The sequence below is a fragment of the Schistosoma haematobium genome, chromosome 6, assembly GCF_000699445.3.
Source record: "Schistosoma haematobium chromosome 6, whole genome shotgun sequence".
Lineage (NCBI taxonomy): Eukaryota > Metazoa > Platyhelminthes > Trematoda > Strigeidida > Schistosomatidae > Schistosoma > Schistosoma haematobium.
In genome coordinates, this window is record NC_067201.1 from 12,162,105 (window position 1) to 12,187,827 (window position 25,723).

Genomic DNA, 25,723 nt, shown 5'->3' on the forward strand with positions numbered 1-25,723 from the left:
TAGTGAATTAAAAGAGCACATACATTGTTTAACAAAGCTCACTTAAGTAAAAAGTATGAAAACAATGATGTGGATTCAGTTAGTTCTACTGAAAATACTTGCGTACTACAAATTTTTATATTACTGTAATTTCAACAGTTATTTAAACATTCTTTAAGATAAATTCTTAATGTACATTGTCGATCATCAATGTTGATGATCTCTGTTGAATGACTGGGGGCCTACTCAAGTTAGACGGGCATGGTGTGACCAACAGATAACTTCGAATTCATATCTCGCGGTCAGCATCAAACGTGAATTACCCCTTCGACATATCAAAGTACTATGACAGTGTTAATGACCATACAACACAAAGGATGTTATTACGGGAATATATTAGTAAGAATAAGTACAAGCAAAAATGCGACCACCAACTCATAGGCCAGTCCATGGCGTACAATTAACTGATGTACGTTGGCCGCCCTTGGTCTTGGCAGGGATCGATGGTCTGTTTGATATTCAGTGACCTAACTGCCGGATGGTTTGGCTAGGGTTCAGTGACATTTCACTGGCCCTGCGACATCATTATTCTTAGCTATGTATTTCCGAATTCGCCTGTAATCTTTCTTTATCTGTCGGTTGAAGATACTTAGTACAGAATTCTGAATCCACTAGATTCGAACCCATATTAGCAAGTATGAGTCAAGCGTTATTATTAAGGCGCAACTCTTTGGATAGTATTAATAATTTTTACACTTAAAGCATGGCTAACAACTAAGTAATCGAATCTACGTTAGGCGCTTAAAAACAGTCGGTCACATTTATATAGTCTTTAAAGGTGATAGAATTCTATACAAATGGCTATATTGTATCTTTATCGATTGAATTTTATCAGAATTAAAAATTAGGTTAACATGATATTTACAATTGCTCCCTACGTACAACAGGTAAGTTAAACGAATGTAACCGAATGACTAGTGCTAATATTAACACAGATTAGTCACATGTCAATTAAACTAAATCCAATGATAAGATCATGAATATGTGTTAAACTTGATAATTATCTCAAAACGTTATACCAACGTGTCTGAGTTTGAATATCGCTTAATCTAATCAATCGTTGTTGACTATTGACTGGAATTCTTTTGAAAATCCATAGGCTCTTATATAGTCTTCAGTGGGACAGAAGACAGTTCTAGTAGTTGTTTGTACAGATTAATAACGTTCTTTTACATAATCTATATTTTCATGATTTATTAATTATATTCACTGTTTTTAGAACGAAGAACCGATTCTTTCAGATATTTACGAAACACCATATGCGTCTGTAACGATACACGATGAACCAATCGGTGATCAATATCCAATGAAGTGTATATCAACAGATCCATGTAATTCTATTCCTGGACTATCTATGAATAGAACAGAAGATTGTTCTAATCTCTTACCTAGACCCAATTATCGGTCATCTGTTCCAATTAATAATAATAATAATTCATCCTATACCCAATGTATTGCTGACCATGCTGAATTGATTAAAATGAAAACAGAAAATCCATCACACCCCAGATTATTCAGTCCATATTTATCTTCCATAGGCTATTTAGACTGTATCACTAATAATCCTCTAGTTTATCCTCATCCAGTGTACACATCAGCAACATGTCATTCTAAACAATATCAAAATACTGCTGTCAACGCTTCTGTCATTACTGGTGCTGTTTCTTCCTCATCTTCTACTGCTGCCACATCTACTATTACAGCTACTGGCATGCCTCTATCTGGACAAGTTTATCCAATGGATAATTGGAATATGATGGAATGGGTAGTCAAAAAACGTCCAGATGGAACACGTTATATAACCCGACGACCAATAAGGTGAGTACTCACACACATATATGCATTTATAAATATATTCACAATCGATTTTTTGGTATGTGAGTGGCCTGTAAAAAACTAGAGGTGGCTCACCCAGTGCACTGAATCAGTTCAAAAGTCACTGAATGTTAGAGTAACCCATGTTAGTATGAGTAAACTAGCCTAGACCAATAGTTAAATATTTTAGTAGGGCCTCATAATCAATAACAATGGCACAAATTCATTCATATTTTGCGTTGCTATAGATCCTGAGTTTTTTAAAGTATATTATAATTTTATATTCTATGAATTCATTTTTCTTGCTTGAATAATGTCCTACATCTCTAATATGTCTTACTACCTCTGATACTGTTACCATTACTCTTATTATGGTGTTTGCCTTGATTACTCTATCTCTATATAATGATATGTTTGGGTAACTTAAGCAGACGAACATATATGCCAAATTCTACTTTACTTATGACTATCTAACTGACTAATTACATTATGAAATCAGCATCGATTCATATGAAAAGTACCCAAAGAACAACGGTTTGTAGTGAGATAATATATTATTATATTACACAAACAATCTCATTTTAATCTGACTTGCTCTCAAATAACATTGTAACAGTTTCATAAACAAATGTACTAGAAAACATTTTGTCACAAAGATTCTGAATTAATACTAAATCAATACTTTTTTAAGTATCAAGTCATTTGTTGACTTTTATCCAAGGTTCTATATAGATATTAGCTCATTTCATCGCCTTTTCTTAAGACATAGAACACCTCTTACAGATTGAAATTCGCCGAATGGTTTAAGTGAATCGATTTCATTTGTACTAGGCTTATATATTGAATGGTTAGAAGTAGTCAGCATAAAAACTTGGATCTTAGTTTCATACTAGTTAACGCTTATCAGCAAGGTGTATTCGCACTTTTGAGAGAAGTAATGCTCCATGTGGGATTCGAACCATAGTCACCCAGTAAGACAAGAAACCACCGACGTTATCAGTAAGCACGAAACCTATGTCAGAGTTTGGTACCTATCAACTTCAGTCAGCTAACATATCAACAAAGTACACAAGATAATAAGTCACATTAATTTCAGTGGTTTCTCCTCAGTCTTCTTAGCACTTCAACAGTTACAAATAGTTTTGAGGATAATAATTCGAATCAACGAATTCACATAAACGACTATCAGTTAATGAACTATAACTTATTTGGATATTATCCTTTTCAGTCTGAATACTCAGACCCTTATTCACAAAATGTTTTCGTACATAGTTTTTGTGTAACAAATCTTATAATGATTTCCAAGTTACAATATGATAATGTACTATTGTTCACTATGAGTGAATATTCACTATACAATCAAATAAGCTAAGTTTATTCTATATGATTGTCTATTTTTCTCAAATAGGAAAAATATTTGAATATTGATAATATTGCAAAAGTAATATAAGAAACAGTCAATTACTCATATATTCTCTTTATTTCCTAATTTGTTTATCTCTAATTCTCTACACAAACGAGCTTGACTCAATAAGTAAATGTAGACAACAGATAATAGCGGCAATTTGACATTCGGATCAAGGATGAATAAGTAATAATAATAATAACTTCTTTGTGTTGTCCTTAAGTAAGAGAAAGAATAAGGGAGAGATAAATAGATGAAAATGTATAAGATAAATTATCAACACTTTTTAACACAACACACGAATTTCAACCATAAATCAAATTTGTTTTGCTCTTTTAAAGAAAACAATCTATTGTACATTCTGTGTTATTTGAAATTTAGTTATTCACTTTATATTTTGTGCTTATTTAATACTTTTACATTTAAACTACACTTACGCCTGTTACTTCTCGTGTAGGAGCAAAGGCCGCCCACCAGCACTCTCCATCCAGCTTGTTTAATAATAATAATAATAATAATAATAATGTTTTTTATTATGGAAGATCTAATCTAGTTTCAGCATGAAACGAAAATCTTTTACAGATTATTAACTGACATTGTATGTACAATACAAAGTTTGGTATGATAATAGAAAAGTTTATTTGTGAAAATCACATTTGAAATAATCTCATCGATTGCAATGTTTCGTCCAAAAAACTTATCCAGACTTCTTCAGAGTAATGATGAGAATTAAAGTTATCGAGGCTAGTTTTATACGAAAGGTGGAAATTAGTTAAATATCAATCCCTGAGATTAAGTTAAGTGTGATTTTTTTCTACAAATGATGTCTTCTAAATACTCAGCGTTCAATTTCTGCTAAACTATTTGTTCAAATATGTGTATAAAGCTCTTTTTTTTAGAATTTGTAGTGTCGATTACTATGTTAAACCCACATAACATATTCTGGCTTCTGCGCAAACCAAATTTATCCATTCTTATCAACATACATTTTGATCTTGTTAATTATTCACTTATCAACCCTGACCGTTTTTATATGAGTGTATGTATGTACACTTCTTATTCTATTCATCACATGTCTGTAGCTTATTTATGACAATGCTGATTAACGCTTGATTAAATGGAGTTGGCTCAAACGCCTCCTCCAATGCAAGCCATCTTGCTTTGATCTTTTTTCTTTGCTTCCGTCACTTCGTCCCTCTGGTTGTCTTTCTAGATCAACGAGTGTACAATATATATATATATATATATATATATATATATATATATATATATATATATATATATATATATATATATATATATATATATTCAAACATCCATTTTCGTATATGACTTATTTAATTCCATTATTCGTTAAGTCGATGATAAAAAATGTAGGAGAATAGTCAGGATGTATATTTTGACAACAATTATATGATAGCAATCAGAAACGATCTAATTGGAGTCAGATATAGGGCCACAAAAAGTTATTTGGCACTGGAACTCTTCCCTATTCTTTAATGTATTTGAAATGTAAACATAAGAGGATTACTTCTTTCAAATGATTAAAATCAATAGAACTGCCAGACAGTTAACCAAAGACACTAACTTTGGCTCTTTTAAAACTGACTTATCAGATGTTGTCTGAATCCTATGTATAAAATCATGCAGTTGGATCAGTATAACGTGGAATATGTCTAATAGTATTTTAATTCTTAAACTAATAAGAGATTAGTAAAATAGAATTAATAGATTGTAACTAACGATGAAATTTAAACATAGCTTTTTGTCCAATCTGAGACGCATCAAGTTTGTATACCTTCATTACACTGTATTAATGTCTACATTTGGACTTGAACAACTATATACCTTGAACTTTTATTACTAGTGATATAACTATGAATATACAAGTCTAAAAGATGTATATTTTTATGTTGAATCTAATCCAAGGATTCTTTACTATCAGTAGCTGCTATTATCTTTTACATCTGAGGTAGTAAAAGTTAAGCATAATTTAATAATTTATAAATCACTTCTCGTATGTAAGCGTTTGATAGTCATGTAAAACATCCCTCATTCAGTCATTACTTCAGATATATAAGTAGGCACAAAAAACAAAACAAACAACCACTAAACGTGTTATATCCTACCGAAGATTAAATCACGAGTAACTTCTGAGACATATTAGTGGACTAATATTATCTATACATTCTTATGGTATAACTATTCAGTGATTAGATTATGTATATTTATATTCCTCTTATTATGAGCTTCATTTTCACCTATAATTTATTATTATACGATTTGCTGTTCTTAAGTTCTGTTCGCTTTATTGATTACAGTCTCTCATGTTCACAGGCACTTTTTGGCTTGGTTTTGTAGAAATGTTATTTCCTATTTTATGGTGCTCTGCGGTCTGTTTGTTTGATATATAAACCCGGTATCTGAAATAAATGATTTGCATAGTGTAAGCTGGTATTGGTGTTCTTAACTCAACTGGACGGCCTAGGCGAACATAGGATCAATAAGGACGCTAGGCTTCTCATACCGGTCGAACGTCATTGGTTTAGCACAGTGCGAGGATTGTATAAGTCGTATTTAGATTGATGGATAAATCACGTGGTAACAAGCCAGACTATTCCTGAATAAAATATACTTTAATCCAAATATGTCATTTCATTCATCATTACTTTATTATTCCTTCTCTAAATTCCACACTTTTTGATTGGTTCTTCTATTATTAAATTTGATAGAATATAAAGTAACAACAGTTCATTGTCTATAAAAGTCTTTAACTTTTTTCAATTTACTACTGCAAAATTCTTAATCTAAGATGATAATTTAATGATGAATTAAATATTATGATTTTATAATCCACCAGATATAACTATTGTGGTGTGGGTTACTTAGGTTCACATAAGTAGTATATAACGGTGGTCAGGCATAGAATGTATTTCAGAATAAGATCGATAAGGAAAGAACGGAAATGAAACGCAATTGATATGAAAATGCATGGACAATAAACTGATATTTGCAAAAGGAACAGTCAAGTTTGAGACGATGGATTGATATTTTTCCAATTAACTATTTACTATACGGTTCAGATTGTAATGAGATGCTCTGTAATTTGGTGTCAAATACATTAGATTGTCCCCACTCGTGTTCTTGTTCGCTACACTATCACTATTGAAAATCAATGTACTTCATTCCAAATCAAACCCTGATTCTCTCTGTTTTCTTAAAAAAAACGTTCCTGTTAAAACTGTATTGAATGGATAGAATAACTAAGATGTTTGTTTGTTTACCATGATATCGAATTTCAGCATATTTTGATATGTACTTAAAAAAAACTAGTGACTGGAGACTGTACTGATACAATACAATCAGGATTCGCACACAACAACAAAGACTAATTAATTGTGGTCCTAAATATTAACAACAAGATATTAATAACTCTCACTGGTAATGCAAATATTACACCGACACAACAAGATCATAGATACCTAAATTTACTATATCGTGTGCTACTAATGTCGAAAGGTATAAGTAGTATGTATTACTAAACGAAAATGGAATACCTGGTGACAGAAGGTTGAAAAGATTAAATTGAAGAAAGCGAGAACAGAGAGTGATTGATAGAGAAATGAAGAAACAATGAAGTATGAGACAGTTGATGAAAATTTTGTAAATGAAGTATTTGCTTTATGGTCCTGTAATTTTGTATTTAAATACATTTAGTTGTCCTCGCCTGTGTTCTCCTTAACTACATTACTACCATAATGCTATTTCGATCAGTAAGAACTTATTTCAGACTAAATATGTATGGCGATTCTGAGAGATACAATTCACTCCAACTGATAAGTCTTAAACATAGAACAACATCTATATCATAGATTCCACTACTAATCATATAATCTAAATATAATTAAAAACTGTTGGGATATTCAGGAAAATATCCCAAAAATTATCCTGTTAAGCCTAATGCTATCCTTGGACATGGAATGGTATCATCTTATTGGTCAATATTTGTTTAACGTGTCATTTTCCTACTGGCCATTATTGTACAATGTTATCTATTTTATGGTACGTTGTGGTCTGCTTGACTGGTATATAAACAAAGTATGTTTGAAATATAATGATTCATAAATCCGAGGCTGAGACTTGTGTTCTGGACTCAATTGACTGGGCTAGACAGGGAAGCGAGACCAATCAGAACCTTAGGTCGTTCTACGTGTTTGCGCGTCTTTGGTCCGATCAATAATTCGCTACCCTTAATCAGCATTATTTTCACAGTCATAACAGAAACTTAATTAATTTATGTTGAAATTTTCTCTTTTCTAGAAGTCGAATTCTTAAAGAACGAGCTAAACGAGTAGCTGAAGAACGATCCGGTATTACAACTGATGATGATGCTATGAGTGAATTAAAAACTGGTCGTTATTGGAATCGTTCAGAACGTAAAAAACAATTAGAAAAAGCTAGAGCTGATAGAAAACGTAAACAATTAAATACAATTACAAGACAAAATTCACAAGATCATAATAATGAATTAAAATTATCACATAAAAATTTATCAAATTCTTGTTCTACCAGTAAAAATGATGATACGACACTAGTTACTATGACAACTGTGTAAAAAAAAGAAGAGAAAGATTTTACTGTTAACTAATCATTCATTATGTATAGTTTTATTTATTTGTGTTTATCTTATTCAATTTGGGAAAAATTTTTAAGATTAATTATGAGCAAAACTTATTATTGTGTGTATGTAGATATTCATTAGAATGTGGACAACACCACTTTCTTTCTTCGCCTGAATGTTAATTTCCATTCTTTTTATGTGATTGTTTACAGATTAAATGTATATTAATATTATACTTCAAAAGCAAACAATCCAAGATATCAAGACTAAACTCTTCTCTTCTTAATCTTACACTATTCCCCCCTGCCCCTGGTTACAGTAAACAAATGGTTATAAATCACAGATAAGTATATATATATATTAATTATACACAAATAAAATATACAGACATTCGCTTATTATTCACATACTATAATGTTTCATTGTATATACATTTACATATACAATTACTTATTATTGTAAGCAAAAAAATATATAGAAATAATGAACAGATAATTTATATAATAGAAAATTGTTAAATTTCATTTTGCCGCCCCCCCCCCTCTTCATTCATTTATTCATTCATTGTTGACAACAAATCTATAGGGCATTTTACAAAAAGAGAAAAGAACAAAAAACCCATTCAATAAATCAATGTTCTTTTTTATTTAAAGAATACATGGTTTCAAAAAAACAAAAAAAAGAAAGAAAAATCTCAGTAATTAAACTATGCATTTTTTCTAATTGTATTGTCTCATTGGGATTATATCATAAAACAGGGTTAGATAGATAGATAGATAGATAGATAGATAGATAGATAGATAGATGATGTGACTTTTGTGAATACATTTTCTCTTCTTAGTGTCTTTTATGACACTTTGTTGTAAAGACATGAGAAAACAAAATATTTGTCATTTATAATGATGAGAATGAAAAAATTTAATTTACTTTTCATTGACCCCATGGATATTCAGAATAATGAGAGTTGGGAAAAAGTTTAAGTTTAATAGTTTTTTTTTCTAAAAAGCAAACAAATAAACAAACTCCATAATAAGTATAATGAGATATGATACGAGTACAAATGAATTCGATGAATAAAAATCAATAAACCATAACACAAATGACTAAGTCAGCAACAACATAGAATGTTGTACGTACGTACATCCGTTCGAGTTGCCATACCACATTAAGCACAGAGATACAATTGTCGATTCAAATCCCATAGTGATAGAGGTAGTCAAATTATAAGCAGTAATCGGAAAGATTAGGGTTTGGAAATGTTATTCAAGGAATATAATCCAATGAAATAAATTTGGAAAGAGTAAAAGAAAAAAGTAGTGATATGAAGAATTCGGAAGATTAGAATTTGGGAGAACATAAAAAGTGGATGCACCTGAGCCATTGCAAATGATTTTGAAATACATTATTCATGGTCTCTAACCATCGGTTACTATCGTCTCGCGGATCTCAACCAAGTAGTTTACATCTATCAATATGGTACAATGCACTTGTCAGTGACTTCGTGGATTTGTGCCTTGCTTTGGTATGGCCGCCTAATGTCCCATAACAATAAGGTTGAAAATAAAACTTACATTTTAGTTTAACAGTAAGAATGAGAATATGTAAATTATTAGTAATATTGACATTGATTACTGATTTGTCATTAAATTATTTTTTAAACTATCTACATAAATATCATTTAACATCGTGTTCATTGATTGAAGGTAGTCACTAAAAAACCCAAAACCCAATTAATTTACGTGTTAGCAATCATCAGTATTGTATTTGTCGAGAATACAGGTTTAGCTTGCTTATAAGTACAAACTATCATGAAACCTAGATATGGAGTTTCCTGCTGACTTCTTTTAATCATCTGACACTTCAACATAGTAAACTTGATGTTGAATTGCTTATACTAATGAAAACATTGCAACTTGTTCGATAAAATTCGATCAGCACTAAATAACTAAACAAACATGAAATTGGTCACTACTTAAAGATCAGTCAGATGTGATCTCATGCTTATATAGAAATACTCCAGTTCGTTTACTTTATAAATACAAACATGTTCAAAGAATATAAGAACAACAAAGTCTATCTCAGTCAATAGGAATTCTTGAAGGAAATGACTTATCACATTTTATTTTATAGATACCAAGGAAGGTAACTGAGAATATTTTGGATAAAAATTCTAAAGAAATAGATGAACTGATAAATCGCCAACTAGTTTCGATAAGAAAAAGATGTTTTTTGAGAGGTTGACATGATTGTTGTATGCTTTAGTTGTAAACCATTTTAATATTACATTTTTAAGTTAGCCAGTAGTAAGTGACTTTCTTAACTAAAGGTTTATGAAATTATCAACCCATGGTTTTGGGAAGATTTTAGAATTTTATTAGTTTGCATCAAGAACTTATCTTAGTTAACCTATCATTAATAGTTAAGAAGTACTGGACAGTTGTTTCATTCTGGTATGGGACCATTCAGCAATGTGCCTCCATAAACTCACCACAGGAGTTCGAATCCAGAAAATTCAGTCACGCGAGAGTACTTAAACCTTTAAGCTACAGGGTTAACATCCAGTGATTTATAAGTCTAATTCAAACCAACTCACAACGATGGGTGATCATTTTTCATTGCCTCCGGTGGATAAGTGCCTCAAGCCTAACATGGTTGAACTAGATTGATCTCGGCTTATCACCACAACTACTAAAAATACATATTGCAGCTAGTCATAAATTTATGCAAGTCAAAGAATAATCTCATGAGAAATATACTTACAAGCATATTGAAACTCCGTCAATGGGTAACTGACTAGTAGTGACCAGTATCATATTTGCCTAGTAATTAGTGGTGAAAGAATTCCGTCGATTAAGTTGCTATTTTACCTCATTAGACAAGTATAACTTTAGCCAAACCTTATTTATAACTTTTTCAAGAAAATCATACTTTCACTAGTACACAGTATATCAACTGTGGAAACCATCGATAGTTATCAAAGCATTCCTACTTCTTATAAGTCACTTCATAAATAACATAACTGACTGTGATAACGAGTGAAACTAGATAACTAATTCTTAAACACTATGAGTTCCCTCAAGACTTTAGATGCACCTAGATGATGAAGTTCAAATCCTCCTACCGATAACCTTTATTGACCTAACACGGTTTATTACTGAGTACCAAAAGCTATTCAATCTACATAAGACAACGATTTCACAGATTTCAAGGTAAGAACAGTGACTAATGGAGTCCAATCTGTGTCGGGTATAGACAAGTATCTACCTTGAACTATGGATGAGTGGTTGCGCAAAATCATTGGTTGACTGAAGTCAGACATTAAAACCATTTGATGCTAGCTCAATGGTCTAGAGGTTTAGCGTTCGCCTTGTGTCTGTTTCCAGCATGTGGGATCGTGAATGAGAACTGCTGAGGAGTCCCATACTAAGATGAAATGGCCATCCAGTGCTTCGAGGTCTTCAATAAGGGTCTAGCTTAGATCGACTCACGAATTCCACTACTAAAAATAATAAATATTTTCAATGTTGAGATTGTAGTGACCTACTTTTATCAAGAGAACGCGATTGGTGTAATGGAAACAATTATTATTATAACCAATTGTACCACAGGTTGTTTTACCTTACTTGTTCCGTTGATTGTGACCTCTCACGAATTCGGTTACGCTCAGTAACCACACTTGTGACCTGGCACGATCTCGGTATTCTTTCGATACCACGAGATCGCCAGCAAATACATCTCGACTACAGCCATCAACTACCTTCTGATATTTGGCTTACGAAGGATCTTATCGGTTAACTGGCACGTAGTCTTCCTGTAGTGGTGATCATAGTCAATTGCGACTCCATGCCACACTACAAGATCATGAATCGATTGAAGCTAGACCACCGTGGAAAACCTTGACGCACTGGAAGCCCGTTTCGTCCGAACATGGCATTCCTCAGCAGTGCGCACCCGTGACCTCACCTCGCGAGACTCGAACCCAGGACCTACCAGTCTCGCGTGCGCGAGCACTTAACCACTAGACCACTGATCCGGCATCCAATATTTGATAACTATAAATAATATTCTACTGATTGGATAGTTATGTATTACCGATGTGAATATTCTAGAGAAAAAAAGGATTTTCGAATCATATTCAGACAATTTTTTTAGAAAAATGAAAATTATTATGAGAAACAACGTGATTATAAGCATTAGAAATGGATAAATTATCAGAACAAAATGAGTAAAGCCCCCCCCTCTAAATAGATGAACTTATAAAATAGGATATTACGCAATTATACTATGGAAATTTAGAGTCATCTGATTAGTTTTAAAATTTATAACTGTATCAGTCTTTGATAAGTGAACCTATCCAGTTTCAAATTATCCTAGTGATTTCAGCTTTATAACCATTAATTACGTAACATTATATTTTATATGCTTAATTAGACATTTCTTTTTTCATTAAAATCATGAATTGATCAACGTTAGATAATTATTGAAAATGTGTAAATACTGGATGGCCGTTTCATCCTAGTATTAGGATTGCTCAACAGTGAGCATCCAAAAATTTCATACGCAGTATTCGAACTCAGAACTTTAAGAAGTTCCATTCTATGATGAAACAGTTTACCCATTACTTTCATTATTTTTAATGATGGTTTTATATTGACAGGTTCATGATTTCATTGCAATCCAAAAATCTTCATTACTCCAACTTTTGAGTCTTATTCATTTTATACTTTTTTTTCTTTCTAGAAACTTTTCTCCTGATGATTTGAAAGTCTTCTTCTAGAATGTTCACACCAGTTAACATTATATATATATATATATAATCAGTAGTATGTACATTTCATTTCTAATCATTGACATAACTGCTTCTAGATTATTAAAAGATAAAGAGAATATCTATAGCATAAAAATTAATTCATATTACATCTTAATTATGTTCAGTGTTTGTGTTTATTTTAGTCAAATTAATTGTACGAAACCAGTTTACAGTAGACAACATCAAAAAGTACGCTTTCACCAATTCACTTTTAACTTGATTATTATTATGCACGTGAATAGTAATTTTGCATGTATACCCCTTTTTTTAAGGTTCTTTATAAGCCATTATTTTCAGTCTTGTCTATCATTATGTTCATTATTGATGATTTAAAAAAAGTAGATTGAAAGTTTCATGATAGTTTTGTCAGCATATGCTACTGTATTGCAGGAGAACATAGGTGAGTACAACCGGTGTGTTTTACATATATCGATGTAAGTAGTATATGACACTAGTCAGGAATAGAATGTCTAGCAACAGACTCATCACCACCCAGTGATCAACCAATTGTAAATACATTTCAGTCCTACAGGAGGTCAGTTGCGGCTCGGATAGCTCAGTGGTAACGTCTCTGACTGTGAAGCTGGATGACACGGGATCGAATCCGCCAAGGAGCACCAGTTCCCTCAAGATTACAGGTACACCTTGCTGACGAGTGCCAAGTAGCACGAAACCCGGGTCCAGGGTTTCCTGTTGACTACCTCCAACCACCATCTAATTGATTGTATTCATATATCAGAGAGCGAAATATCGAAAAGGATAATACTCATTCATTATATAAGGAAAAAAACAAATAGATTTATTTCTGGATACCATTGTCAAGATTCATTTATTTTGGCTCCATATATATTTCATGGTTTATTATCAATTAGATATTTAAAGTATATGACCATTTCATTGAATCATAAATAGTTTGACATTAGAAATGGTTGATTATAATTAGAGTGAATAATATTTTGGAATAAAAAAATAATGATTAATGATAATTCAAAAAAATTTATAAAATAATAAATTATCTTGGTAACTAACTACTATATATATATATATATATTTACAGTGCAAAGACGTACATGGAGGATAGCTGACAAATGCATTCCAAGTAAAGACCGGAGTCAAACAAGGCTGTTTACTCTCTCCCTTCCTCTTTCTTCTGGTGGTCGACTGGATTATAAAGACCTCGACATCTGAGGGAAGACACGAAATACAATGGACAACTCAGAACCAATTAGACGATTTGGACTTCGCAGATGATCTAGCCCTCCTATCGCATACACATGAACGAATGCAGATAAAGACAGCCAGTGTAGCAGCAGTCTCTGCATCAGTAGGCTTCAATATACACAAGGAGAAAATAAAGGTTCTCAAATACAACACGGAAAACACCAATTCGAGCACAATTGATGGCAAAACTCTGGACGATGTAGAATCCTTCATGTACCGTGGAAGCAGACATAAAGACGAGGGTTGGCAAAGCAAGGGTCACATTCCAACGATTTAAGAACATATAGGAATCAAAACAACTGTCAACAAATATCAAAGTGAGAATCTTTAATACCAACGTCAAGACGATTCCACTATACGGAGCTGAAACTTCGAGAACTAATAAAACCATCATCAAGAAAGTATAGGTATTTATAAATAGTTGTCTAAGCAAGATACTCAACATCCATTGGCCGGATACCATCAGCAACAGCCTCCTGTGGGAGAGAACAAACCAGCTTCTAGCTGAAGAAGAAATTAGGAAAAGACGATGGAAATGGATATGACATACCTCAGGTAAATCATCAAACTGCATCACGAGGCAAGCCCTAACTTGGAATCCTGAAGGGAAACGGAAAAGAGGAAGGCCAAAGAACACATTACTTCGGTAAATAGAATCAGATATTAAAAGAATTAATAACAACTGGAAAGAGATGGGAAGGATTGTCCAGGACAGGGTTGGATGAAGAATGCTGGCGGGCGGCCTATGCTCCTTTACGAAGAGTAACAGGCGTAAGTAAAGTAAATATGTGTGGCATATTCTACTTATAATGACTGTATAAGTAGTATGCAGCATCAATCGAAAATGGAATGCCTAAGAACAGAAGCTTGAGAAAACTGAAGGAACAATGAAGTTTTTGAGAGAAATCTGATGGAAGACTTGCAAACAAGGTATTTAGTGTATGGTTCTTATATATATATATATATATATATATATATATATATATATATATATATATATATATATATATATATATATATATATATATATATATATATATATGTATATATATATATATACGTAATCTGTTGAACCTAGTAAATTCTGTGTCAAACGCCCTACTTGACATTTATTAAGTTACTACGTTAAGATAATTGCTCACTTGTGCAATCCGTTTGACATTTACAGAAAGAATTGCTCATTCTGGATTCTATTGTTGGTTACAAATAGTTATTTTTTTGTACAGAAAACAATTGATTGATCAGTAAATAGTGACTAATGTCATGTTTATCGATTCCTATTTATTGGTGATCGGATTTTATCGGTCAAGTTGTAATGTGGTCACTGGATGAATATGCAATATGTGTTATGAGCTGTCTGTTTATTGAAATACAACTAATAACAAATAAATGTATGACAGAGTTAACTTTACTACGATAAATGGAACCGATTTCTATTGATTATTATACATCAACTACTAACAAATATACTTGTTACTACCCCCCCCGATAAACTGAAATTTCATTGAATAATAGAACGTTAGAACATGAATTCTGGCTTACACCTATAAGGAATTAACATTCAGGAAAATGATACCATTTTTCTACATGCACTTTTTAACAATATATATTGAGATTAAAAAAGGTAAACAAATGGTTTGTACTGAATAATACAATAATAGGATAAATTATTCAACAAGGTTATTCTATACATGTAGTATTGTAGTGGCTTTGCTTCGTTCATCGATAACCGTTATAATACAAACTTCAACGGTGTTTGAAATCAGAAGGCAAAGAGAAGCGGCAACTACAGTTTATTGACGGATAGCGCAGATCACAAAGCTATAAGCACATTGAGCGTATTTGAAGCGGAGAGGCGAATAAACATATGCGAGCAATTACATAGGCAAATTTATAGCCAAATTGCATAAGGACGCAGCAAGGTAAAGCAAAGAATAATAATAGGATTTGAATACATATGTACATGGGGAGGAGGATGAATCATCAAGTGATATTTAAGCAATCAACATTTTAGCTAGAGTCTGTCATGTGATCGTAACGGTACAAAGAAATATGCGAACTGTTACTGTTCAAGTAACATTATCTGTTAAGTTAATAAAAGGACTTAATCAAAAATTAACCATAATCGAAATTGGTTGTAGGATAGTTGCTATAGTATAAAGCGTCAACAACTGTAGTACAAAATTTCAGTGAAAGTATAGAATAGAAACAAGTCACTCAGAATCGAAACAACAACTGTGTTTCTTCATAGAATTCAAAAAATGACTGACTTTTATCTTTAATTACGTAAACAGAGAGGAAGAAATACTTTTGCATAATACTCAAAAGGCTAGAAACGATAACGAAAATTTACGTTTTCCCATTACCAAGTGAAAACTATAGTATTCATAATATAAAACAGTCAATTTTTTCTGTGTAGAATGCACATAATACGTAAATAAAATTTGTTCCTAAACATTAACATTCGCCAACCAGGAATAATCTGGGTGCAGGTAAAACTCTTTTTCCGAAAATATTAGGTTTACAGGTGATGAATGTACTATATCGATACTGACGATTTTATATAACGCTGATCTCTCAATTTACAGGCAGAAAATTCTTTAAAAGACTACAGTAGACTTATTAATTATGTAAAATTTGTTTACATTTCGCATTATTGTTTTCTTTTCCATAAACTATTCACTTACAAAAGCTGTTTCTTGAATGGATAAGGATTGGCGAAAAATCCATTGAAGTTGTCTTCAGTTCACACTTAAAATATACTTTTACTAACATTTCTACCTCACAGGCTAATGACCTAAAATGTTAAATTGCACTTCAGCTGCTTTCCACAAAAATACCAGACAAAGGTGACTAAGTAGATAAATTCAATCATGATTGAGGTATAATTCTAAACGAGGTATCATTCATTCCAGATTCATTTGCCAGCTGCCTATTATCAGTAGTTTTGACATTAAACGTATGATATTAAGGACGATACACGAATATGTATATACTGATATCATAAATACAATTCAATCAAAAATTCAATATATTGACGTATAAATTATCTAATAAGTTACTGCTTAATACTACTTATATTGTTCAAAGTAGTTAGGTGATAACAGGATTTGCTCTCTAAAACTATCCATCAACGATTGACAACTTCATTCTCCCATTAAATTTTAATTAAATGAAAACGACTGTCTTATCTTTTAACTCCGTCACAGATAAATAAATAGATGGAAAGAAAGGAAAATAAAAGCGGAAACTCATTTTTAAGAAAAATTTGAAGTGTTCACATCTAGAGATTAGTTGTTAACTGATTTATACATTCGCCTAGTTGAAGAATACGATAAGTAAAGTCCTGGTTTTCTTTCATTTGTTCGTTTGATGTAATGTGCATTATGTATTCAAGGGTATGTTAATGTGTCTGTTATTTGATATGAAAATTAAAAACAGCAATATTAATTGACTTCGAGTACAGTTGCTTACTGCAAATAAATTATCTTGAAATTTCATAGGAATTATAAACAAATTAGTTAAACATTGATTCCATTAGATGTATAATAATCAACAGTGAATATAATTACTCCCAGATTATAAAAGAAGGAAAAGAATTGATTGTTTGTATCTTTCCATTGTTGTTTAAGACTATAACTAATCCATCTTGGCTAAAGGAGAAGAATATTTAGAATACATGAATCGTAGCTGACTTTGGGATAAAGGAAGTGAGTTTTGTCCTACTACGGGCTTACCAGATGGATTTATATACAACCTAGTATTTATATTATGAATGAGACTTTAACCTAATAATTTTTGTTTCAAACAATTAATGCATTGTTCGCTCAGCTATTGAGCTTATATATCCACTAACTTGTTTTGTAAGTATGATGTTTAGACTACTGGTCGAGGTTTGTAGCATCGCGTTTTTGAAATTGCAAGGTCTAAGAATAATGTGGTTTGAATCGAAAAGTAAGCCTTTGATGCATTAAACGTTATTTTCGCTTCATTTGGCGTAGAATTATGAGGTAGAAATTCAGCTAAATTATTCTTGGTGAACTGATTAGTTCTAAGAGAATCTACATTACGAGTTTATATTTGATGTTTAAATATTGATCAGTCTATGATGATGTATCGCCTCTTTGTGAATATAACTTAATATTGCCTATTTTTGAGCCTTAATTGATAACTTTTTAAACTATATTAATTATACACAAACTCCATGAAATTCCAAGGTGTTATAAACTAGGCTTTTTACATAGTAATCTATTCTTTGAAATAATACTGAAATTTCATACACATAGTTCCATTTATCATTTTGAAAAGAGCAAGAACAAACATTCTAGCAGAATAGCATGAATTCATTTTTATTTCATTGCCTTGGCGACTAATGTTCCTTCGCTGTATCTAAATATATATATTTTTTTCTTTTTCTTTAGACTCTTTCTTGCATTTATTACATCATTGAGATTTATTTCAACTATCTTCCAAATTATTAATCTTATTTTATCAACTGAACTCTACTCATTTTATTCCTATATCAATGTTTACTTGTTCCTAGCCGTTTGAACTGTTGTCACAATGTTCATTTACATAAGGTATATATTTACAATATTCAATCTATTAAATTTATCTACACCCTTGCTATACTATACGAATATGTCTTTAATATAAATTCCAATCAAACTCTTTAATGTAAGTCATTTAAACCTATTATGTAATTATGATTCTTAAATATCACAGGTTGTAAGCAGCTGACGAGAACCAACGAAATAAAAATGAATCCATGCTATTCTGCTAGAATGTTTGTTCTTGCTCTTTGCAATACTGAAACTGTCGTAAAAATTAAGAAACTTATCGAATTGATAATTCAAACTGAAAAACCAGTACAAATTAATACAAAAGTAATGTTATTGTATAGTAACATATTTAACAGAAATACTATTAGTTAAATAGGAGTGAAGGATAAATAATCGTGTATCTTTAGTGGTCCAACGACCTTGAGATTATAGGTATCAGGATTTCAACCACTAGGGAATCGCCTGATTAAACTCCGCTTTATTTACTTCGATTTAGATAGACAAGTAGTATCGCTACTATTCATGATGAAAATAATGATAGCTCAAAGCCGAGGATATAAACCCATAATTATTAAACGAGTTATTTGCACTAAACTAATTAACTTTAACTGGAAATGTAGCTCAGTGGCTTAGGAGCCCCACTTATAACCAATCATTAACAGGTTTAAACACCCTCCATCCACCATGGTTTAGGAGACTAAGTATTACCACTAGACCTTTATATATTGATTTATAGAAATCAAAACTGTGTTTTAAAAAATCACAAACAGCCTAAATAGTATATAAAAAGTGAATTTAAATCGTTCAATGAACATAAAAATCTAGACGGTTTTATTATTTCAAAGTAAGCATTATCTTAGTACTCAAGCGTCTAAAGAATAAAAAAAATAGAATTTGGACACAGGAAGCGAAATTATCAGGATGTTGATAACTGGTTTTTAATCAACAATATACTACATAATATTTGAAATTTTAGCCTAGGAGAAATCCAACCTATTGATTGCTTTCGAAATCAGCTGATAGCTCACGGATTAAATTCAAACGACCTTATCAAACTACTTAAATTGTTAAAAGTACGATATTTTATTATAGAAATTTGTTTCCAAGACATGAGTAAGTTGTCATTGGGTTCTACAATTCTCTGTGAGGATTAAAAATCAGAGGAAGCAATTGATTTTAACAAGAATCCATTTTGATAGATTGAGATAACAAACTTAGGGTCTTTCGTAGATCTGGAAATGACCAGCGTGAAACCTGTACTTGGAACCGCTTGTACAATGAGATTGTGGGAATAACATCAGTAATAAATGCAGATCACGTAGGCTGAAAGGAATAAGTAAATGATCAGAAATAATTTATCAAGCAATTTAAACAATTGGCTAAATCACAACTGAATAGATAGGAGTTGATCAGCACAAAAAACTAGACAAAAATTAGTCGCTACTCAACCCTATAAGCCATCAGTCATCCCCAAAACAGCTTATTGTTAACATCTCAGACTGTAAAGCTGTGTGACACAGGTTCAAGTCCCGATGAGAGCATCAGCTCCCCTAAAAGTGAAGATACACCCTGAAGAGTGTCAAAAGACATAAAACTCAAGTAGGACAGGGTTGCTTACCAACTGATACAATTACTAAAATCAATAAAGTGAAACGTTTGTCTAAAGATTACGTAGTATACTAAATAATATGGATTAAGACACTTCTAGGAAATAAACGATTTAACAACACTAGGAAAACTAATAATTACAACTAACTGTATCCATAGTTTGATACCTCGATTTAGTCAAACATCGATCAAACGACAAATGCACGTCAATGACCGAGATTTACCTTCCTTTCCTATGGAATAAGACACACAGAATTGGTTGGAAATATGACTCGATCTTCTAAAGGATAAATGTATATAGATACATATGAATGGATGTACGGATATATCTTGATTCGATTTAATCAATACAACTCACTTCTCACTCAAGTAGCTAGATTGAGGTTGCGCATAAGATGCTTGAGTACTCGTATCAGAATCGGACAGCGTACAACAAAACATAATTATCGATATAAATCACATTTCCAACTCCGAATTTATGGTTAACGGTTTCTAACTAAATTAATAACGAACCCCTTGGCCCTCATTAAACTGTCTAGAAAGTTGAATGTGACATTATCAATAACGCTTTTGCCAAAAAACAAAACCGCTGGAAAGATAACTTAATTGAAACAGCTTATTACCTATTTCATATCGATAGAGCATAAAAATTATTCTAATCTCCAATAATAGTCTACTATTGATCCGTGAACATATCTAATATATTTTAATCTGTTGCATGTGAGTAGTAGCTAAACATCTAAAAAATACGAAGTACATGTTGACGAAGAACTACGCAACTATTTCAACGTAGTAAAATATGACAACTGATCATTGAAATCAGTTAAATGACTTTTACATTCCGTCAAAAAACTTAGCCTAACCCCTAAAGTGCTTAGGTATCTTTAGTGTTTACTAATGATACGATGCTCAAAGACTAGGCCTAACAGTCAGGTCTCAAATGACTGGAGAATGAGTGACCTACTAGCCAATTCCCTTCGATCGCCTATGACGTTTTATCATGCTTATTTTGCGTTTATATTCTGTATATAAACATGTTATTTTAATACAGAAAAAACATTGATGTGAATATTGTCTTTGATTTTTAAACATTCGTGGCTTTAAGCCAATAACACATTCTAGTGAACAGATTTCTCTCGCCCACACCATATCATTGCATTCATCTACGATAAGCATTCTATGTAGTGATTTTGACAGTTGAGAGTTCGCTCATCAATCATCAAAAGGCTTTCTTCATAACAACTAAGTGTAGATGGACAGTAAAATGTAGGCAAAAGCTGATTAAACTGTTGGCGAGACCATAATTCATGGACGAACCAATCAGATTCTGGATGATAGGTCTCGGATTTCAGAGCAAAATTCATTCACACATTTGTCAAAATAGAGTTCTGGCATTTTAGCTGGTGTCAGTTCTTAATGAAAACCCTAAGTCTGATTAATAGCCATCAATCGTAAATCACAATCCTTGTTCTTCACACTGCTTTATGACCCTCATTTAGCCCTAGTAAGTGGCTGAACGTTCTAAAGGTCACCCTAGCGTCACCCAAAGGTCGTTCATAAATTACAGTCTCACAAAACTGTTTCTTAATTATCTTTATTCATAACAAAAACTACAGATTCCAAACGTGTGTCACTACTGAATCATACTTTTCATAATGGTTAAAAATAATAAAACAATCATTACCGATTGAAAGTTGAAATTTATTATGACCAACAGTCACCCCCAAATGCCCTGGTAAGGCCGAAAGTGAGGAAAGTCCACTCTCCCTCTCGAAATGCCCTCACGTGGCCACGCGTATATAGCCTCTGCCAGAGAAGTCCTACTCACTGTCTTCTCGTGACGGGGGTGTTGTTTACGAAAGTGAGAGGACGAAGAGCGAATGTCCGGCGCTTTAACCAGGTTGGTGGACACGGTGAGTCCACCTAGGGGAGTTGGAAAACCCTGATTCCAAACCAATGGTGCACACGGGCTGGCTCCAGTATCCTGAAGGAACAAATGGCGTATGAACCAATCGTTGGTCACCGGCTTCCACGGGAATGCATCTCCTTACGATGTTCCACTGCCTTGTGGATGAGACCTTCAGGTCGAAGGCTCCGGGTGTGGCCCCCTAAGAAAACCACCTGCTTCGGTTTTGGCACCCGAGCAGTATCACAGCCCTCACACATATCAAATGAGATTTGTGTGGCGCATATGTATTTGGTGCCTCTTTGTACGAATATCTATGTGTTAAAATAAAAATGATGATAAAAAATGACCAACAGCCAATGAGACTAGGGATATGTAATATATGTTAGTTTCATGAGTGAGTGAAGGCTCACAGTTTCACCAACCGGTAAGCTGTCTTTACCTAATATCCTACGTTTAACCTCAGTACTGCTCAATTGGTGGCTCCATGATACATGAACAACGTCTTGAATACACATACAATCAAATATTTGTAACTTGTGAACGTTCTTTACATTCCAATGCCGTTTTAAATCCATGAAGCGAAACAGAGCGAATTGCCGTATAGTATACTCGTCCTTTGATTGGTAGATGGGAGTTTCATCTACGCAAGTGGGGCATGTTTGTAAAAGCCAAAGGAACGTTCTAAATCCGCACCAAGACTTTTTCAGACACCATGCCATCAGTGCTACAGACTCCCAAGGTATGGGAAATGCTCATAGCAATCAAATATTTCATTTTATATAATGATTCTAGGCGTTAGTGCAGATCAGTCCTGAGAAAACATTTTGTATTTAAAGGGAGAGAAACGCAATTTAAATTTCTTGTAAGGTTTTTCAAGACGTTTAGAAGACCGAATTTCGTCAACGTATTTAAGCAGGACAATGTCATCTAAGTACTCCAAGTAGACGAGTGAATCTCCAAGACGAAGACTGATCCCTAAAAAGCTAAGTAAAGAAAGTATAATATCTAGGACATTCGTGACGATTTAAGTCAAAAACGGGGATAATAAGTAAACCTGACTAATACCACTTGAGATTGATAACTCTGATGACTATTTACCACCATTCCTGATTAAATCCGTAATGTCCAAACAATGAGCCTATACAAGGCTTGTATACCTTTGAGGCACAACATTTTAATGAGAAACACAAAATCTTCCAATTAAAGACTTCGGATACCACTTATGTTATATCAACATTCCAAAACCTGGCGACGAGTGAACATAAATTTACAAGTAAAAATTAAATTTAAATGGTTATATTTTTACACAAAAAAAAGAAAATATATTAATCAGTGCTATGAATGGTTACTACAAATGTACAAACGGTGAGCCGAAATATTACTAAGGTTCAGGAAAGCGTCTTAGTAGTTCAGTAATTTGTTTTGATGATAGTCGATCAAATGATCTACCTGACTTGTCAGAAGGCGATACGACTCCTGACTTTTGCATATCCTTATTTGCTCTCCGCTTATTCTAAATAAAAAACCGATCAATTAAATCCGGTATGGTTAAAACAAACCTCCGTTATATGGACACATTTATTGAATGTGTCTATCATTTGTGTACAAGGACGTTGATCAAAATCACTTTCTTTCAAGCAAGCTAACATTGATAGCATTTCTTCGATACAGACAGCTCCTTAAATAAAAAGGCACGACGGTTATAGACATTGCAACAATGATTTACTTTTTGTCCTATCACCTTTTCCAATCACTGAATCTTTAAGAACTGGAGTCCTGCGATAATCATACTTATAGTATTGAAGGTCCGGAAAATGAGTTGTAGAGCGTTTATAAAGTTTGCTGCATGTATCTGTCAACTTCATGTGAAGATTAAATAAACTGCAAACAACCAAAAAAAGACAACAAAATTGTTGATACTTATTTTAATTTAATATCAAAACTGTCATGACTGAAACCGTTATTTGCAGTAAAAGAGTATAGTGAACAACCTTTCGTTTCCTTACTTTAGTGATGTGGAATATGTCTGAATGCAGAAAGTATGCATGAAATTTGAATATTGGTTTATCGACGTCTAGAAGCAGTGATGGTGTATAGTGAGATGATCAAGTGAGTAAATAAATTAATTAATTCCTCAGCTGGTGGACATTCGTTAATTGAAGCGACTGGGACATTTTAAGCATGTAGAACTGCAGTCTGAGCTGTTATTGTAGGCGTTAGAAGGTTTGGGAACATTAATTGGCAAGGATATGTTAATAACCACTAGAGTATATAACTGCGAATAAAACTATAATTTACGGAATTAGCATATGATGTAGGACGGCAAATTTCGGGTTTAGGAGAAAAATTTATCTATCCGTATGGGTAAATAGCATTTCGGTATTCCAGCTGTTGTCAGTTTGTAATGAAAACCCTAGCATCTAATTTTGCTTCTAATTCTAATTCTTGACACAAATTTATGACCCTCTGTAGACCCTAGTGTGTGAGATTTTTCAGGATCAATAGCACCGCTTAAATCTCATCGTATTGTACAATAAATACTACGGCTAACAAAAATGAATACTAATACCCATGCAAAACACTTTTTTGCATGATACGGTGTTACTTTAGGTAAACATATCTTATTGAAGACCTAGAATAATAAACACCAACACTGTAATTCCAGATTCAATAATCATTCGGCATAAATTAGCGCCCACAAAGATGTTGAATAAACATTGGCCGAAACCCCGTAATACTGGCCTTGACGACAATAAATAGAGGCTGATCATGTTATTTTTAATGCTGCGTTATCTTAAATGATCAAAAAATCCGCAACCTTGCTCGTATTAGGTGAAAAATTATAGAAAAGTCTTAACAAATGGATTTAAACCGACTGACAACACTCGTTTATTTGCGTCAAATCGTTCAGCAGTGATTTAATAGCAGGTGTGTTGAATTCATTCTTTTATATACTTTGACGTAATTAAGAATATTCAATCTACAATCAAACCCACAACACGAGATCAAATGCAACCTTGAGAAACGCAAGCGTTTACATCCGCTCCTTAGAAATGGTTCAAATGGTTCAAAGGGTTGTGGACGGAATAGAAGAAGCTTTCGCTTAACAGGCTTCCGTGTCTAGTAGCAGGGGATCACTAAATCCTCCAGGCAGGAACCTAGGTATGTTAACAATAAAACAGGAAAAGATATTAATAAATCATGGTGCGATACTATCCTTAGTCCTTAAGAATAGATCAAGTTGCCTCTTAAAGGACTCCTGGGAAGTCGCTTCGACTAGCTCGGCCGGCAGCGAATTCTAGCATTTGACAACTCTTAAGGAGTAGAAGTTGTGTCTACAGTCCGTCCTGCTATGTTGTGTCTCCAGTTTTTGGGTGTTACCTCTTAGGTTAGTGTTGGAACTAAGCTTAATTAGGTGTTTGAGAGGATGTCCAGAAGTGTTAAGGATACTATAAGCCATCGGGTCATCTCTAATACGTCTATACTTTAATGGGTAAAGGTCTAGTGAACGGAGGCGTTCTTCGTAAGGCTTAGATTTGAGTCCTCGAACTGATTTCGTGGCTCGCCGTTGGATACGCTCCAAAGTGACCTTGTCCTTTTGGAGTGAGGGGGGAAATACTATGTTTCCGTACTCTAAATGGGGACGGATGAAACTATTGAAGATTATATGGAAAGTTCTTCCGTCAAACTGGCCAAAAATGCGCCTCAACGTCACCAGTGCAAGGTTTGCTCG

The 25,723-nt window shown here is 33.0% G+C and overlaps 2 protein-coding genes across 2 annotated transcripts in view; one reads left to right on the forward strand and one right to left on the reverse strand.

Annotated features, from left to right (window-relative positions):
• PDZRN3 (E3 ubiquitin-protein ligase pdzrn3) overlaps nt 1-8,686 on the forward strand; it is a 109,029-nt gene extending 100,343 nt beyond the window's left edge. The window contains exons 10-11 of the mRNA XM_051216862.1: nt 1,259-1,857; nt 7,580-8,686. Of these exons, the coding sequence (XP_051065482.1) occupies nt 1,259-1,857; nt 7,580-7,874 (894 nt within the window). The 3' untranslated portion in view covers nt 7,875-8,686. The remainder of the gene's footprint in view (nt 1-1,258; nt 1,858-7,579) is intronic.
• Nucleotides 8,687-23,096: 14,410 nt separating this feature from the next.
• MS3_00000592 (uncharacterized protein) lies at nt 23,097-25,091 on the reverse strand. The gene is made up of 3 exons (XM_051208300.1): nt 23,717-25,091; nt 23,550-23,668; nt 23,097-23,503 (listed from the first exon to the last, which is right to left on the reverse strand). Exons 1-3 carry the CDS (start codon nt 23,853-23,855, stop codon nt 23,372-23,374), a joined length of 390 nt encoding a protein of 129 aa, XP_051065483.1. The 5' UTR covers nt 23,856-25,091; the 3' UTR covers nt 23,097-23,371.
• Between the last annotated feature and the right edge of the window lie 632 nt (nt 25,092-25,723).

Bases quoted from the DNA above. Each gene is read 5' to 3' on its own strand.
- MS3_00000592 (XM_051208300.1), bottom strand. From the start codon at position 23,855: ATGAAGTTGACAGATACATGCAGCAAACTTTATAAACGCTCTACAACT. The intron at 23,669-23,716 runs GTAAATCATTGT...TTTTTATTTAAG, and splicing joins AAAAGGTGATAGGACAAAAA to GAGCTGTCTGTATCGAAGAA. The intron at 23,504-23,549 runs GTTTGTTTTAAC...TTTTTTATTTAG, and splicing joins AATGTGTCCATATAACGGAG to AATAAGCGGAGAGCAAATAA.